At 41.3% G+C, this 16,733-nt stretch overlaps 1 protein-coding gene across 2 annotated transcripts in view; it reads right to left on the bottom strand.

Moving 5' to 3' along the window:
* Positions 1-14,473, bottom strand: part of LOC101161037 (alpha-2-macroglobulin-like protein 1) — an 88,938-nt gene extending 74,465 nt beyond the window's left edge. Inside the window, exons 1-18 of one of the 2 annotated variants that reach the window (XM_023961770.1) lie at positions 14,161-14,473; positions 13,824-14,004; positions 12,942-13,098; positions 12,585-12,637; positions 12,359-12,379; positions 11,266-11,434; positions 11,115-11,199; positions 10,851-10,971; positions 10,641-10,755; positions 10,447-10,556; positions 9,671-9,826; positions 9,297-9,533; positions 2,016-2,079; positions 1,546-1,691; positions 1,307-1,456; positions 1,024-1,221; positions 637-709; positions 321-462 (exon numbers count right to left, since the gene is read on the bottom strand). In XM_023961770.1, the coding sequence (XP_023817538.1) occupies positions 321-462; positions 637-709; positions 1,024-1,221; positions 1,307-1,456; positions 1,546-1,691; positions 2,016-2,079; positions 9,297-9,533; positions 9,671-9,826; positions 10,447-10,556; positions 10,641-10,755; positions 10,851-10,971; positions 11,115-11,199; positions 11,266-11,434; positions 12,359-12,379; positions 12,585-12,637; positions 12,942-13,098; positions 13,824-14,004; positions 14,161-14,243 (2,261 nt within the window). In that variant the 5' untranslated portion in view covers positions 14,244-14,473. The remainder of the gene's footprint in view (positions 1-320; positions 463-636; positions 710-1,023; positions 1,222-1,306; positions 1,457-1,545; positions 1,692-2,015; positions 2,080-9,296; positions 9,534-9,670; positions 9,827-10,446; positions 10,557-10,640; positions 10,756-10,850; positions 10,972-11,114; positions 11,200-11,265; positions 11,435-12,358; positions 12,380-12,584; positions 12,638-12,941; positions 13,099-13,823; positions 14,005-14,160) is intronic. The other variant, XM_023961768.1, reaches the window with a different exon arrangement.
* Between the last annotated feature and the right edge of the window lie 2,260 nt (positions 14,474-16,733).

Below are 16,733 nucleotides of genomic sequence, written 5' to 3'. Positions count from 1 at the left end.
CAAGATGTCAAATGGAGATAGATTCCCAATTCCTTTCATGAAGAAAATCATGCATCAAACCTTTGACTTACTCATATTGGCCCTTCTTGTTCAATACATTAAACAGAGTTACATTAAACATGACAGTTTTGGTTTTTATGCAGGAATATGATGGCATAAAAAGTTGGCTGTGATCTCCTCATTGACTATAGGGAGTTAAGGTGTTGCTGCAGCAAGCACAAACCCATACCATGAATCCTCCACCACCTTGCCTTGCTGTTATGTGCTATTTAAAGTTTTACCCCAGGTTGAACTTTTAAACAATTTAAAGTTTTTTTTACCCCACAGAAACCAGGTCCCAGATCCAGGTTTCAGGGAAATATGTTCTTATGGTCTCCGTTTTCTGTCCCTCTGGGGCTGGGGCTGGCACTGGCTCATTCATCACTGACTCTAAATTAGCAGCATTAATCGCTAAAGGCCTAGCTGAAAGAGCACAGAAGAAAAACAAACTGAAACAATAAACCCACTTAAAGATGAAGTTCAACACATTTTTGGTTTGCTTGTTTGTTGATTTACAAGCATCTTTGCATTGTTCAAGAATTACTATTCAGATATCTTTGCGTCATTTATCATTGTGGAAAAAAAACTTGCCCCTACCAAATTCCAAGTCAAAGAAGCAAGGTCTGGGTGCTCTCACATCAGAGTTTGTAATAATTTTGATTCCAATGTTCTGGAAAAAAAAGAACAGCAAAGGGTCAAGAATGCTTATATAAATTAACTGGAAATTAGGAACATGGTCACAGAAAAGCAGAAGGACTTAAAGGTTATCGGTAAGAATAGATGGACAAGTCATGAAATCAAAAGATACATAAACACTGTGATGACATTACGTGATTCACATCAAAAAAGGAAAGGGAGTCCAAAAGCAAACTCAACTTGATCTAAAACTGCAAAAAATACAATGAAACTCCAAAAATTTTGAAAAAATATGCTTGAACCTTAGTAATATTTGCTGCAATTATTAAGAAAAGTAAATGACTTTACCTTGAAGATGGTGTAAACATCATCACCCTCATAAAAGGGCAAAATCCGTGAACGCTTATCACGACGTTCTCTGAGCAGGATTTCGGGCTCCAGTGGAATCGGTCTTGGCCATGGTCTAGGAAAGCAGGGATTGGAGGAGTCGTCCTCAACCTGATAGTCATATCCCCACATTTTCTTGATGGGCAGCTGGTTGTAGACCTGTAAGTAAACCAGACCATGAATCTAGAGAAAACAGTACCAACTCTGAGGTCAAAGTGCAGGAATAATGGGGGGAAAGTCGTACATAGTCAACCGTGAGCTCCTCCTCTGACTTGAGAAGGAGGACGCTCTGGTCAATGGCTCTGACAGAGCAGAGGGAGCTGGGCTGAGCCCGCAGAGTCAATGTGGTCTTTGCTCCTGGAAGCTCCTGTACAGCGGAGAACTTCAAGGACACCTGCACAGGAGACATCAAAGAAGATGGTTCAAACACAGCACATCAAGTCCCGACTTTTAAGGAGTCCAGTTTAAAATGACATTCAGTACCTTGTTGTTGAGGCAAAGCTGAATGGGGAAGTCCCTGCTGTCTGCAACAACTTCTCCACTTGACACTATGGTGTAAACCACCACCTGGGCAATTGGAGCCAGGTTGATGACATTGGTGAGGGGGATCTTTATCGTTCCTTTGTTGACTGGAGAAACATTTAAAAATAAAGCCATCTATCTAAGTTCTCACAACACTATGATGCAATTATTACACACAGACATAATCCTTGAACAATTTTATACAAAACATATTCAACTTATTTTTTTTGATGAAGCAACAAAATATATTTTTCAATGGCTGTACACTCCGTTAAGAGGAAAATGTCACAATCAAGGATGGAGGTGTCTGGTATGCATTATAGTGGGTAAAGTCATGACATTGGGTAAAGTTTTGTCATTCAAAGATTGCTTAAATGTATCATTAGCTTGATGTCAGAATATAATCTTAGACTCAAAACTTAGGTTTGTACCTGTTCTCTGGTTAACCGCCACTTGGACAGTGCCCTGCTGCACAATCGAACCTTTGGACTCCACCTACAGAGAAAAACAATATTAAGAGACACTGTTTTCTTGACCCTTTCCCGTTTCTTTACCTTTTTTTCTTTTTTTAAAGAAAATTTCAGACAAAAGTCAACAAAATTACGTAAGGCAACAATACCCGTGGACTTCAAGGCCATCACAGAGAGTTGGCAGCAGGAACAGGACTACTTCCATTTAAATGAACTATGTCCTCCTGACTGCTCTGTTTTTGGAACACCTCGGGTTGAATGGCGTGGAGGAGGATTTGTGCTAATCCACCGTAATTCCTTCCATTGCAGGCATATGAAGCCAGATCATTTCAACTCATTTGAGCTCCAAATGACTAAGGTTGGAAATTTAGACTTCTTTTATTGTATTTTAGTCTATCATCCCCCTGGTTCTGCTAGAGAATTTTTAAATGAATCTTCTGAATTTTTATCTATTCTTATCAAATTTGAAAAGGTTCTAATTCTTGGTGATTTTAATTTGCCATCTTGTGAAGTAGCTTCTGAATTTTTAACACTCACTGATTCTTTTAGCCTAAAGCAACATGTTTCTAGTCCCACACACAATAAAGGTCACACCTTAGATCTTGTTTTTTCCTTTGGCCTAGATATACAGTCTCTGAATGTTGTGGATGTTCATGCGACTGACCATTTTTGTGTTTATTTTAACATATCCAGTCATAATAATAATAATAATACATTTTATTTAAAAGCGCCTTTCAAAACACCCAAGGTCACCGTACATAGTTAGAGGTAAAACTCAATAAAATCACAACATGTTAAAAACAATAAATAAATTGGATTCATTAGTAAAATCAGCTGACAGAAAATGTGAAATTGTGTTCCGGAAATGCAAGCTTAAACAGATAGGTTTTTAGTCTGGATTTAAAGATCAGAAAGGAGTCAGTGTTACGGAGGTCTGGGGGGAAAGAGTTCCAGAGTTGGGGAGGAGAGCGACTGAAGGCACGGCTCCCCATGGTGACCATACGGGCCGGAGGGACAGAGAGCTGAAGGGAGGAAGAAGACCGAAGAGAGCGAGAGGGAGTGTTAACATGGAGGAGATTAGAGAGATAGGAGGGAGCCAGGCTTATGGAGGGCTTTGAAACTGTAGAGAAGGAGCTTGAACTTAATCCTAAAGGCTACTGGAAGCCAGTGCAGCTGCTGGAGAACGGGAGTGATGTGATGGAAGGAGGGGGTTCTGGTGATGATGCGGGCAGCTGAATTCTGGACCAATTGAAGCTTATTTAGAGTTTTGTTGGGAAGACCAAAGAGAAGTGCATTGCAATAGTCGAGACAAGAAGTGACCAGACTATGAACTAAAATGGAGGCGGAGTGGATGGTGAGGGAGGGGCGGAGACGATTAATATTACGTAGATGATAGTAGGCTGACCGAGTAATGCTATTGATGTGGGATTGAAATGATAATGTACTATCAAGGATGACACCCAGACTCTTTACTTGAGGGGAGGGGAAAACTGGAGAGGAATCGATGGAAAGGGTAAAATTAGAAACTTTGGAAAGGGTGGATTTGGAACCTACGAGGAGTAATTCGGTTTTATCACTGTTAAGTTTGAGGAAGTTTAGGGTGAACCAGGTTTTTATTTCAGACAGGCAGGAGGAGAGGGAGGCAGGTGGAACAGAAGAGTTGGGTTTACTGGACAGAAAGAGCTGAGTGTCATCCGCGAAACAATGAAAATCAATATTGAATTTACGTAATATATTACCAAGGGGTAGCAGGTAGGTAATGAAGAGGAGGGGACCGAGAACAGAACCTTGAGGAACACCAGATGAAATGAGTGAGGGTTGGGATTTAAAAGAATTCAGTTGAATAAACTGAGTGCGGCTTGAAAAATAAGAGTGAAACCAGCGGAGGGGGATGGACTCGATACCGAGGGCTGAAAGTCTGTGGAGGAGGATGGAGTGAGATATGGTGTCAAATGCTGCGCTCAAGTCGAGGAGGATTAGGATGGTGATGAGTCCAGAATCAGCTGCTAGGAGAAGGTCATTGGTGATTTTTAGTAGGGCAGTTTCTGTGCTATGAAGGGGACGGAAACCAGATTGAAAAGGTTCAAAAAGATCATTTTGGGTGAGATGATGGGAAAGTTGGGAGGCGACTATTTTTTCAAGAATTTTTGAGATGAAGTGGAGGTTGGAAATAGGACGAAGATTATGAAAGGAATTGGGGTCTGAGCCAGGTTTTTTTAGGATAGGTCTGACGGCAGCGATCTTGAGGAGTGAGGGGACAATACCTGATGTCAATGAAGAGTGAATAATGGCACAAATGAAGGTAAGAAGAGAAGGAAGGCAGGATTTAACCAGGGATGTTGGAAGGGGATTGAGCAAACATGTGGATGGTTTGGACTTATGGATGAGGCGGGAAATTTCACTGGGATCAGGGAGGAGAAAGGAAGTGAATATATGAGTTACAGAAAACGAGTCAGACGGGACGGGAGGAGAGGTGGAGGAATGGAGATGCTGATGGATATCTAGAATTTTCTGGTTAAAGAATAACTGAAGAGAATTACAGTGCTCATCTGAATAAAAATGAGGGGGAAAACTGTTACGGGGTTGAAAGACATTATCCATTAGAGAAAACAACATTTTGGAATTTCCCTTATTTCAATTAGTTGAGTGAAGTAGTTCGTTTTAGTGTTAGAAACCAAGTCCTTGTATTGTAGAATATGTTCATTGTAGATTTCCTTATGAAGGGGAGAGCCAGTTTTTTTGCAGAGCCGTTCCAACTGGCGGCATTTGGCTTTCATTTTATGGAGTTCAGGGGTGAACCAGGGGGAAGATTTAACAAACGAAACAGACCGGTTTTTACAGGCGCGAAACTGTTAAGAACATCTGAAAGGCAGTTATTATAAAAAGAAACCAGTTCAGGGTTGGACGAGTTCGGGAAAGGAATGCGCTCCAAATGAGAAGAAAACAGATCCACGTTTATATTCTTGATGTTTCGGAAGGAGATGAGGCGAGTGGGTTTAATCTCAGATAAAATCAAGGGGATGCTAAAAGAAACAAGATGGTGATCAGTCATAGGAAGGTCATCTGTGGAACAGTTAGAGGGGGTTAACCCAGACTAGCAGACCAGGTCCAGAATGTGTCCTTTAGAGTGGGTGGGGAGCTGAACATGTTGATTAAAACCAAATATATCCAGGCATGAGCAGAAGTCTCTGGTGAGGGGGAGGTGGTTGTTATCAAAATGTATGTTAAAATCCCCCATACACATAACATTAGGAGAGAGAGACGATAGGTGAGTTAGCAGAGTTCCAAAATGCTTGAGAAAGTCCCTGTTCGGTTTTGGGGGGCGGTAAACCACTGCTATTACAGTTGGTGTGGGTCCAGGAAGCAGAAAGGCAGAGCACTCAATGGAGCTGAATGAGGGGAGCGGAACCGGGAGAACTTTCCACGTCTCGCGATATATCACCGCGAGACCGCCTCCGCGGCCATGGCAACAAGGTTGACAGAGGTAAACAAAGCCGGGAGGGGTGGAGTCATTGAGTGAGGAAAAGTCATTCTGTTGCTGCCAAGTTTCCGTAACGCAGAGAAAGTCCAACTTACGATCCACAATTACACACAATCATGTGCCCAATAACTCCCATAAAGTGGTATCTCAAAGGCGTATTATAAATCAAACTGTTGTTGAACGGCTTTCAAAACTGTTGCATCTTAATCTTATTGATTATTGTGACAATGTAGAAATTCTAATCAATCATTTTAATGGTCATTGCCTGACTCTTTTGGACATAGTGACACCTATGAAGCTTAAAACTGAAACATCTTCTAACTCTCCTCATGCCTGGTTAAATGAAGAGATTGCTGCTTTCAGAAGAACATTTTGCCAGGTAACACGCTTGTGGAAGTCCACTAACCTGGAAGTACACAGACTGCATTTAAAGGAGATGACTGTCGACACTAAATAATATGATTAAGCTCGCCAGATCTAAGTATTTTTCTGACCTAGTACATATGAACAAGAGAAATCCCAAAGTTGTCTTTGATACCATTCAACACATTGTTTCACCCTCAGCTCCACCTGTACCTGTTTTCACTACTGACGATTGCAACAGATTCTGACGATATTTTGTAAATAAGGTGAATGAGCTCATATTAAACCTAAAATCATCCGATGAGAATACCACTATTGTAGCCTCTTTAAACTACTCCTGGAATAACTTTTCTGCCATCTCAATTGACAAAGTCATGGTCGTATTAAAAAAGATGAAGCCATCCTCATGTCCCCTAGACATATTGCCATCATCTATGTTTTTTAAAGTTATTGACCTTATTGCCCCATTTCTTGTTAAAATGATTAATCTGTCTCTCTCCACTGGGACTGTCCCAAACTTCTTTAAACAGGCAGCGATAAGTCCCATCTTAAAAAAGCCCTACCTGGATCCATCACAACCCTCCAATTATAGGCCAATTTCAAAATTACCTTTACTCTCAAAAGTCTTGGAGAAGATAGTGGCAGAACAGTTAACATCTTTTTTTTTAAACAACTATGAACTCTTCGATAAATACCAGTCTGGTTTTAGAAAGACGCATTCCACGGAGACCACTTTACTTAAAGTTTCAAATGATATACAGATGGCTGCTGACTCTGGAAAATATACAGTTTTGGTTACTTTAGGCCGCCTTTACACTGCATGGTTCAAGTGACCCAATTCCGATTTTTTCCTCTCATTTGGCACAGATCGGATATGACCGGTGAGCGCGTAAGCAGGACAAAAGCACGTGGATTCCGTTTTTCTCAGATCGGATACAGGCCTCTCTCATATGTGGAAATAAATCGGAAACGAATCGGATACGTGCATTTGCGTGTTCCATGTAAGCAGACAAATCAGATTTTCCCCAGTAAATGCAACTCAGGAGGCCACCAACTGAGATCACATGACTTATTAAGGTGCTTTTGTGCGCTGATTTTGCTGTCAGCGTGTTACCTTTCAGCCTCAGGCTTCAGACCGTAGTCGGAAACCGCTGTTATGTCCGGTCCGGACGCAAACAGTAACTGAAGCGGGACACTGTTGCTATGGAACAGGCTAGAAGCCGTTTATTTCTTTGGGGGGCGTGTATGATGGGGACCATGTGTGTGTGTAAGGAGAGAGGGGGGGTGTGAGCGTGGATCGGGGGAGTGTCAGAGAACCGTAAATTAAAAATAACGTGTCTCCCCTAAATGTTTTGCAGTCTTTCTTAACTTACTCTGGAGGCTGAGGGTTCAGAACGGAAAATTGAACCCCAAAGAAATCTCCCTTGCGTTTCTGACCACGGTCGGAAAAGAGAAGTGATCGCGCAGGAAAGGTTCAACCCTTGGATCAAACTGTTAGCACAACGTCTGCAAACACTTCTTCATTCAAAACTCAGAGAGAGCCGAGCAGCCCTCCTTTTTCCTCTCCGACGCATCCCCTCAGGAGCGCCCAAGGCAACGCCTCCTTCCGTCGCCGCCTTGCCTCCATGACAACCGCAGTCACAAAAGTCCGAAAGAGGTCCGCGGAAGGCGGAAATGGTGCTACGTAGTCCTCAGAACGTCAACGTTTGATAGTTTCAGCATTGTATAGTGTAAATGCAAAAATCAGATACGGGTCACTTTTAAAAGATGATGTAAGCGGGTCGTCAAAAAAATCGGATATAATCAGAAAATCGGATATGGGCATCAAGACCTGCAGTGTAAATGCGGCCTTAGAGTTATCCTCAGCATTTGACACTGTTGATCATAAAATACTGTTGGGCAGATTAGAAAATGAGTTTGGTATTGCTGGGTTTGTTTTAAAGTGGTTTACCTCCTACCTGACTAATAGAACATTCTCTCTTTATATATATGGCATGCTTTCTGATACTTCTCCACTCCTACATGGTGTGCCCCAGGGATCTGTTTTAGGACCACTTTTGTTTTTAATGTACATCTACCCACTTGGAAAGCTTTTAAATAACTTTAAAAATATTTCATACCATTTCTATGCCGATGATATTCAGCTGTACTGCTCCTTCAATGACTCAGAACTCCACAAACTTACGGAACTACTAGATTGCCATGTCTGTGTTAAATCTTGGCTCACAAGTAACAGTCTACAGCTAAACCTAGAAAAGACGCAAACACTAATAGTTGCCCCAGAAAACATAACCCCAATAATCTCCCAGCATCTTGGGTCTTTGAGTTCCTCTGTACAGCCCTGTATCAGAAATCTTGGTTTATGGTTTGGCACACATTACCCCCATTTTATCCTCCTTGCACTGGCTCCCAATCAAGTGGCGTATTGATTTTAAAATTTTTGTTTTAACCTATTGAGCTTTAAATGGACAGACCCCAAAATACGTATCAGACTTGCTCTGTCCCTACGCTTCCAGCCGTGCCCTCCGATCCTCAGATCAAAAATCTTTTAAAGATTTTTAAGACCAAGTATAAAACCAGAGGTGACCGGTCGTTCCAGGCAATAGCCCCTAGACTCTGGAATGCCCTCCCTCTGTCCCTTCATGTGGCCGACACCGTCGATTCTTTTAAAAGTCAACTAAAGACACTTTTATTCAAAAATGCTTTTAGCTGACTGGTTTTATTCTTACTTTTATACTATGTTTATTTTTCTTAAATTTAGTTTTGCTTTACATTATATTTAATTGATTGTTTTTCTGCTTTTACTGGATTGTATATTTTTTATTGTTCAGGGCTTTGTGATTTTATCTGTGAAAGGCGTTATATAAAGAAAACGTACTTACTACAGCCCCACAGCAGCGGCACACCTGTATGGCAAGTTATGTTTACCAATTATGTTATCAAATTGGTTACTATCTTGTAGGAATTTCTTGGGCTTTTTTAGACATTTTATACTACATGCTAAAACAACTGTTTTGGGATTTAATGCATGATTTGATGGTAATTGAACATTTTAGCTAAGGTTCTAGATTACATTATGGTAAATGGCGTATACTTTTATAGTGCTTTCTACCTTCTTACGAAGGCCCAAAGTGCTTTACAGTCACAGTCCCATTCACCCATGCACACACACATTCACACACTGATGGAGGCTCCGCTGCCAAACACTGGCGCCAGCCTCCCACCAGGGGCAAGGGGGGGTCCAGTGACACTTCGACACATGGGTGTGCAAGGCAGGAATTGAACCTGCAATCTTACGATCATGAGTCGACTGCCCTACCGCTGCACCACAGCCGCCCTTTAATGGGATGTTGTATCACTTGGTTAAACTCTAAAATGACAAAATGAGATGAACTTACCAGGTAATAGAAGTTAAGAAACCTTTGCCCTTTCTGTAGATCCTCCCCCTGGATGATGTATTGAGCCAGCAGGAATCCATTTTTGTCGCATGGTATATCCACGCTGTTCTCACTGAACCCCACAAAGTTCTTGCTCTGGGAATAAAATCTTGTAACATACTGGTAGGCCGTCCCATAGTCAGGAAACCGTACTTCAGGAACAGTTTGTTCATTTTTTCCTTTTATTATGGTGGTTGCCTGTTAAGACAATAAGATCCAACACCAGAGTTAGACTTTGATATACTCCTTCTATATCTTCCTTTTGGATTATTGGTCCAACATGAGACCCGTTTAGTACAGAAAGCGGCAAGCAACTGCAAAAGGTCACCACTAACCGACAGAGAGACTGATTCCGACCACGAGGATGTGTCCAGAGAAAACACAGCGATTCCTTTCTGATCTGTATAGAGGGTGGATTCTAGTGAGTCTACAACATACAAGTAGACTGCTTGGTTTGCGATGGGACTGCCATCTGCACCAGTCACTTTGATCTGCAAAAAAAGAAAGAAAGATTGAAGTAAAAAAAGAGATTGCTTTGACATAATTACTTGAATCTAAATGCTTCACAAAGGGGTGAGGGTTATTTGTTAGTAAACATGTGGGCCTTCATGATTATTCCAGGTGTCAAAGGTCAAAAGATGGATTAACTAATAAGGTTTTGAACCAAAGGTGTTAGCAGAACACTGATTTTCCAAAGCTTCAATGCTGAAGCAAACCCAGAGAAACATTAAACTTTAAAAACAGAACATAATGCTTCTGTGACTGACAGTCCACATTAATGGGTTGGATGGGGTGGTTGATCCACCAAATGGTTCCTAATAACAGTTGCAGCCCACTTCTCCCCCAGAGGATAGCTAAAACCCATCCATCCCTTTTCCACATCTGCTTAATTCTTTTTGGGTTCATGGGGTTGCTAGAGCTTTATCCCAGCCTCTGTTTGACAAAGGCAGGGTACACGTTGGATGGTTGATAAGTGAAATGGGAAGAACTGGCAGGGTTTTGTACAAAGGGAATTATCTTGTACAAAGTACCAAACATTCTAGTAAAACATGTGACCAAATTAAAGCCATCTGGTGTGATTTTCAAAATATACTTGCATGCTAATGATTACCTTTCCCTTAAGCGGGAGGCCTGGCTTGTAAGAAGAGGGGACGTCCTCAAAGGAGACGGTTCTGATCTGAGTGGTGAAGCTGGCACTTCCACTGGCCTTAAGAATGACACCTGTGTGACAGCAGACAGATCAAAGCTTATAAGGAGTTAGTGCTAGTAGCTCAAAGAGCAAAACCCAGGTGTGCCACAACATACCTGTACCAAACTCCTCTAGTTCAGCCGTCACCTCAAATGAGTCAAAATAGTTGTATGCATTTATGGCAAAGCCTGCCAAGGCTACGTTTTGTGTGGCGCATCCACTTTTATCCGTCTGCAGAAACATTTTTTGAAAAAGGTGACTTTTCAGAACTAACAGATATGTGACGTTCAAGGACATTAAGAAATATAGTTCACATGAATACTCACAGAAAGTTCAAATGTCTTGCAGATGTCATCCTGTTTTGGGGGCGGCAACCAAAAAAACTGGTTCGCGCGTCTGCAAAACTCAGCTTTGACTGAGCCCAGAACTGGTTTCCCATAGGTGTATCTGCAGGGATATGCACACAGTCATGTATTTTTGTTGGTTGTACTGCTTGTATAGGATGTTCAAGAGCCTGCCAACACATTTTTTTTAATACGTATACACACAAATAACCCATTAAACATTTTTAATTATTGACGGACACTCACTTTCCGCAGATCTTCAGTGTTACTTCATCATCCAGGATGGTGATCACACTGGGCAGGTTTACAGTCACTTCAAACTTTGGCAAAACTGTTGCAGACAAAAAATAAAAGTTATGATTGAGGAAAATGATGGCATTTTATTCCTTGTCTTTACCATATTCTTTGATCTCAAAGTTGTGGGAAATCGTTTCTCCTTTGTCCGTCTCAGCAGATATCACGTAGATTCCTTGTGCAGCTTCAGGAATGGTGGGGTGAGAAAGGTCAAGAATGCCTCCGTCAATGGACTTGTCCAACCATTGAGCGATGCGGTTTGAGTTGGGATCCTGTTTTAATACATGAATGCTTTTAAAAAAAATGTTCAATCAAAAATCTCGAGTTTTTGTTTTTTTAAATGTGTACTGAGCCCTTTGTGCATCTTTGATCAACACTAACACAGTAGGACAACACTAAGCTAACTTTGCCAGGAAGGCTAAGAAATGAAAGTAACTGGAGCTGGTGCAGATTATTGATAAAACCACTAGGTCCAATCAAGTAAGTTATGGAATCACATTGTTAAGCAAGTTCAATTGATGGTTAAACAAGAACTAACTAGTTACAAATGTGAACTGTGATTAAAGAAGTCTTTTAGATCATGTATAAAGTACAGCATGAAGCAAATGTGCACAGATGTGCTGATGGTTTAAGTATCTTAGTCGGTTTGTCTTTTCAAGTTGATTCAGGGATGAGAGATGATTCTCAAATTTTCTAAACAGATCAGTTGGCCTTCACACAGTAGAAACATCTGTTCATTTTTTAGCTGGATCGGAAATATATTATTATTTTAAAAAAACGTTTTTAAAGATTTTTAGAGCAACTCTCACATCTTAAACTTTAGTATTATTTACAGATATTGATGCACTTTGCATCTCACTTCATTTGCCCACTTTATCATCAATCTAATAAACGTGATTCTGGGAAATTTTCACCGACTCGACTGAAAGCAAACTCATTCTTTCTCTTTGTAAAAAGCACAGCAGATTTTGAACAATAAGTAGATTGCACACATTTGATTTTTTTCTTTCTTTACCTTGAAGCAATTTTAGCAATACTACAATGTGTTTAATAGCCTATGCTTAGGCTACTTATGTACATGCCCTACATAGGATCAATTCTGAAGTCTGCGCCATGTCTGGCCTGGAAAACTCTTGTCAGATCTTCCCATCTAGTCACCCCAGTTATGGCTTTACTGTATGGGTGCATTTTCTTACCTCAATTGTGACTTCTTTATACTGAAAGACAAGAAATAAATTAGTCATTATTTAACCAATTTACACCATCAGTTAACAAAAACAACATTTAACGTTATATAACTTATTAAAGTACAGTCAAGCACCTTAAGCTGGTTACAAATCACAGACGGCCCCATATAAAACGTTCTAGCTCCGCCCACAGACCCATACTAAAAAACACTCAAAATAAAAGCTAAAATCCCACCATGCGGTTGACGGGAATAAAGTTGGTATCCATGGAGACAATCCGGAACTGAACTTTAGAGAAAGAAAAATAAAAAATCTCATCATTATAAATAAAATACTGCACAGATGAATCATTGGCAAGTTTTACATGGATCTATTTTTCAACAGGTTTATGAATGGTGTTGCTGGTTTGAGGTTTAGTTATTTCAACAATAAAATAATTTATTTATTGGTTCGACAAACATTGTGTCATTTGTATGTCACTGAGAAACCAATTATTGGGCCATAATGCAGGAGATGGAAGTCTGAAAGCAGTTAGGCATCACACTCACATGTTTACATACAGGGCTGTAGAAGTCCAGAACTTAACACTCACCGGTCTGTCCAGGCTTGTAGATGGGTTTGTCTGTCTGGACAATGTGGACAAAAGCAGGAGGTTCTATCAGGACTTTGGTCTCCTGGTTGAGTGAGTCCATCTTACCCTGAATTTTCACACTGATGGATGCCACAGTTGTGCTGGACACTATAGGGACCTGCAAAACCAGCAAACATTTAAAACGAGAGTGGTAGATTCACACAAAAAAACTTTTGTAGCTAAATCTTTCCAAAAACAAACACAACAATACAATGCAGACGTCTACACTGCAAAACCAGCAAGATGTTTTTTTGGTTCGCCCTATTGGCTGAAATAATAAATCAACATACTTCTTTGTTATTTTCTTTATGTCAACGTTTGTTAGTCTCAAATTGGTTCTTACAGACCAACTTTTTTCGTTGGATGGGAATCTTGAACCCGAAGCTTAACACCTTTAACACTGGAGCTGTCGCCGGTGACAGCAAAGAATAAACACACTTCGTAGTACTGTAACTCTTGTAAATGTTGACACATTTAACTTAGTTTTAGAGTAGAAAATTGCTTTGTGGCTGTATGGAACACAGCTTTTCTAAGCTTCAGAATCCCTTGGTATTACATTTATTGCGTTAAACTTTACTGTGAACACTTATAGCTATTCAAAGAACGCCAATGGACAATGGACCTAAAGCTCCGGTGTTGACGGGTTAATGGCGGCTCTTGCTTCAAACACATTAAAAAAGTCAACCTGGATTAGGAAAGGACAGATTTTAACAATCTTTACTGATCACAAGTACTTTTTATCTTGATTTCTGGCTCTGTAGTCACTTCCTGAGAAAAAAATATATTGAGAATTGCTGATGTAGCATTGCATTTAAAAATACTTCAAGAAATTAAAAAACAAACCAGAAACTGGAAGCAGCGGTAGATTTCAGTTTTAAAAGACAGCTGCCCAATCTTCGTACTGGAAGAGTCCACATCCAGGGTGATGGTCAAGGTGACGGGCTCTGTAGGGGTTTGGATCAGAGCGCACAAGGTCTCCTTGTTTCCTGCTGTCAGATGGGAGCTGACAGTCACCAAATAGGTTCTGTAACCAGAGGACGGAATAAGAAACATAATCACATTCAGATCATTTTTCAGCAGGGATTTTCAGCTCTTCTGCACAAAAGTCTGAAAGACGTACCTAAAGAACCAGTTGAAACAAATCAGTCAACTTTTGACTGTCAAGTAGAAATCTACTTACGTTTCATTGAGGCTGGCTGGCATCACACGCTGCAGGTAGGATGCAGCAATGATGGCAGCGAGCATGAGAAGGTGAGATTTCATGTCAGCAGGCTTGCAGGAGCCACTCCTGAATGCGAGGATGACGATACTTATCAAGACAGAGATCCCTGACGATGAGGGATACTCATTGCTCTGTAGAGCCACAGTGGCCTCTTTTATGGCCAGACTTTTTTGGGTGTATCCTCTTTGGCCCTCCCTTGTCTTCAGCAATACTAGACCGATTCCAGAATAAAAATCTTGCCGGTGCCTGGGGGACAACCTGCTGGCTCTGCATAATTTCTGAGAAACAAAGGTCTGTTCTTAGAGTTTAGCAAAAGTATGAAGGAGGTAGGATCAACGTCTGGAGACACAGAGACTAAGAGTTTCAGCTGAACACGTCTGACAACAACACCGATGTCAGTTCTCGAGTTCTGAGAGACCCTGCAGGCTGCATAGAGACACTTGCTTTGCTGCAGGTGGACCAGATATGGTAATGTGCTCTTTTTTCATCTTTGACACAGAGCTGTGAGGCTGTTTTTCCTGTTTTGTTGTGCTTCCCAAACACCAACCCTGACACGTGAATTTTTTAGACTTACATTAGACCTTCAATCTGTCAAGTATTTTTCATTACTAGCTCAAATTAATGCTCCTTTGGAGCTGGCCAATGACGGGTTTAAATCTCAACTCAGACCTTTCTGTGTGGAGTTTGCACGTTCAAATGAATGCGTGGGTTCATTGGTTTATTGGGGACTCTAAATTGTGTCCTAGGTGTGAATATGAGTTTGGGTTGTTGTTGTATGGACTTACAATGGACGGACAAACTGGCCAACAATCCCTTTGACCCCAAAAGGGATGAAGGGGTCAAATGGGTTAAATGGATAGATGGAAGTCAACATTCCAGCAGGGATATTAATTCATTTTTATGACAACTAACCCTGTTGAATTCCTATCATATGTTTTTGTTTTACCAAGTACCAAGTAATATTCAAGTAAACATACCCAGTATTTAGTAATGAAAGTACCATGTAGTTGAGTGGAAATAGGGCTGACTTTCTTTCACAGTCCAGTTTCAGTGTACTTAAGGGGTAGTTTCTGTGGTAAATTCATGGTAAATACTATGAAACATGCGAGTGTAGACTTAAATTCAAGGTACTTTATTTGTACTTACCTTGTTCTTACATGTGGTAAGTACCACAAAAGACATCTTTGCACAAAATGTAAATACCCAGTAAGAAAATTATAAATACCCAGTATGTACCACATAGGTATGAACCAAATAGTACCACATGAATACAGGGTAAGTACCATGTAAGTACAGAGTAGACACAAAAAAGTACCATGTAGGTACCCAGTAAAGTCCCATAGAAAGTACCACGTAAACACACTGTAAGTACCCAGTAAATTTCACAAAAAGTGCCATGTAAGTACCCTGAAAGTACCCAGTAGTTACAATATAAGTACCATGTAAATACCACTTAAGTACACTGTAAGTACTGTACTGTAAAATAAAGCGTTACCATAAATCCGCCATTTGTGTAGGAAGAAAATCTTGGCCTGTGTTTCTCGTCGTCATATTTCCTCCATCCAGAAATATGCGGGCCATAGACTGACATCCAGCTGTAGCCGAGCTTCTGAAGCAGATTAGCCATTGGCTCCCAAAAGAGATTTGAATTAGGTCAAAGTACCAGTTGGCTGAGATGAGGCAAAATCCTTAAACACCCATTTTAATGACAGTGGTGTGTTGGGTGTTTTTAACATGTTCTTGTGGCATTTTTCTCATGACGGAGAACATGAGTGAAGAAAGTCAGGCTCAGAATTGAATCACTGAGTATTTCCCTATTCAAATTGGTGCAAATCAGGAGCAGATAAAAAAATTCCGTTGGAAAAAGCTTGTAGTTGTGACATAGAAGCTACAACAGCAGGCCACAAGCTCCCTGCTTCGCTCCATTCGGATGTGTCATGGATGGGGGCGATAAAAGTCGTCAATGAGGGTATGGTCCAGGATGAGGAAACGGGAGATCCATGAATGTTCCTCTGGACCATACCCTTCCAGTCCACCAAGAACTGCAACCCCCGCCCACGGCGCCAGACATCCAAGGTCTTGCTGACCGTAAAGGCAGAGGCGCCATCAATGGTACGGGCGGGCGGCGGGGAAGCGAACGGCGGGCAAAGCAAACTCTTGGTGACCGGCGTGACCTGAGAAACGTGGAATGTGGGATGAACCTTGAGGGCTGCAGGAAGACGTAGCCTGAAATAAGCGGGATTGATGACCTGGTCTATGGTGTAGGACCCAATGAACTTGGGAGCCAATTTTCGGGACAAGGCCTGGAGAGGAATGTCACGAGCAGACAACCAAACCTTCTGGTCAGGCTGGTAACTGGGACTCACCACCCTGTGACGGTTGGCTATCTGGCAGTTGCTATCCTTGGTGCAGAGGAGAGCCGCCCTGGTCTGCAGCCAGATGTCCCGACACCGTCAGAGGTGGAGATGGACCGAGGGCACTACCAGATCCAATTCCTGGGAAGGAAACAAAGGGGAAGAGTAACCCAGGGA

This window comes from Oryzias latipes, chromosome 2, assembly GCF_002234675.1.
Source record: "Oryzias latipes chromosome 2, ASM223467v1".
In the NCBI taxonomy this organism is placed as follows: Eukaryota; Metazoa; Chordata; class Actinopteri; order Beloniformes; family Adrianichthyidae; genus Oryzias; species Oryzias latipes.
The sequence above is the reverse complement of the archived record's forward strand: the minus strand, read 5'-3'. Positions and strand labels throughout refer to the sequence as shown.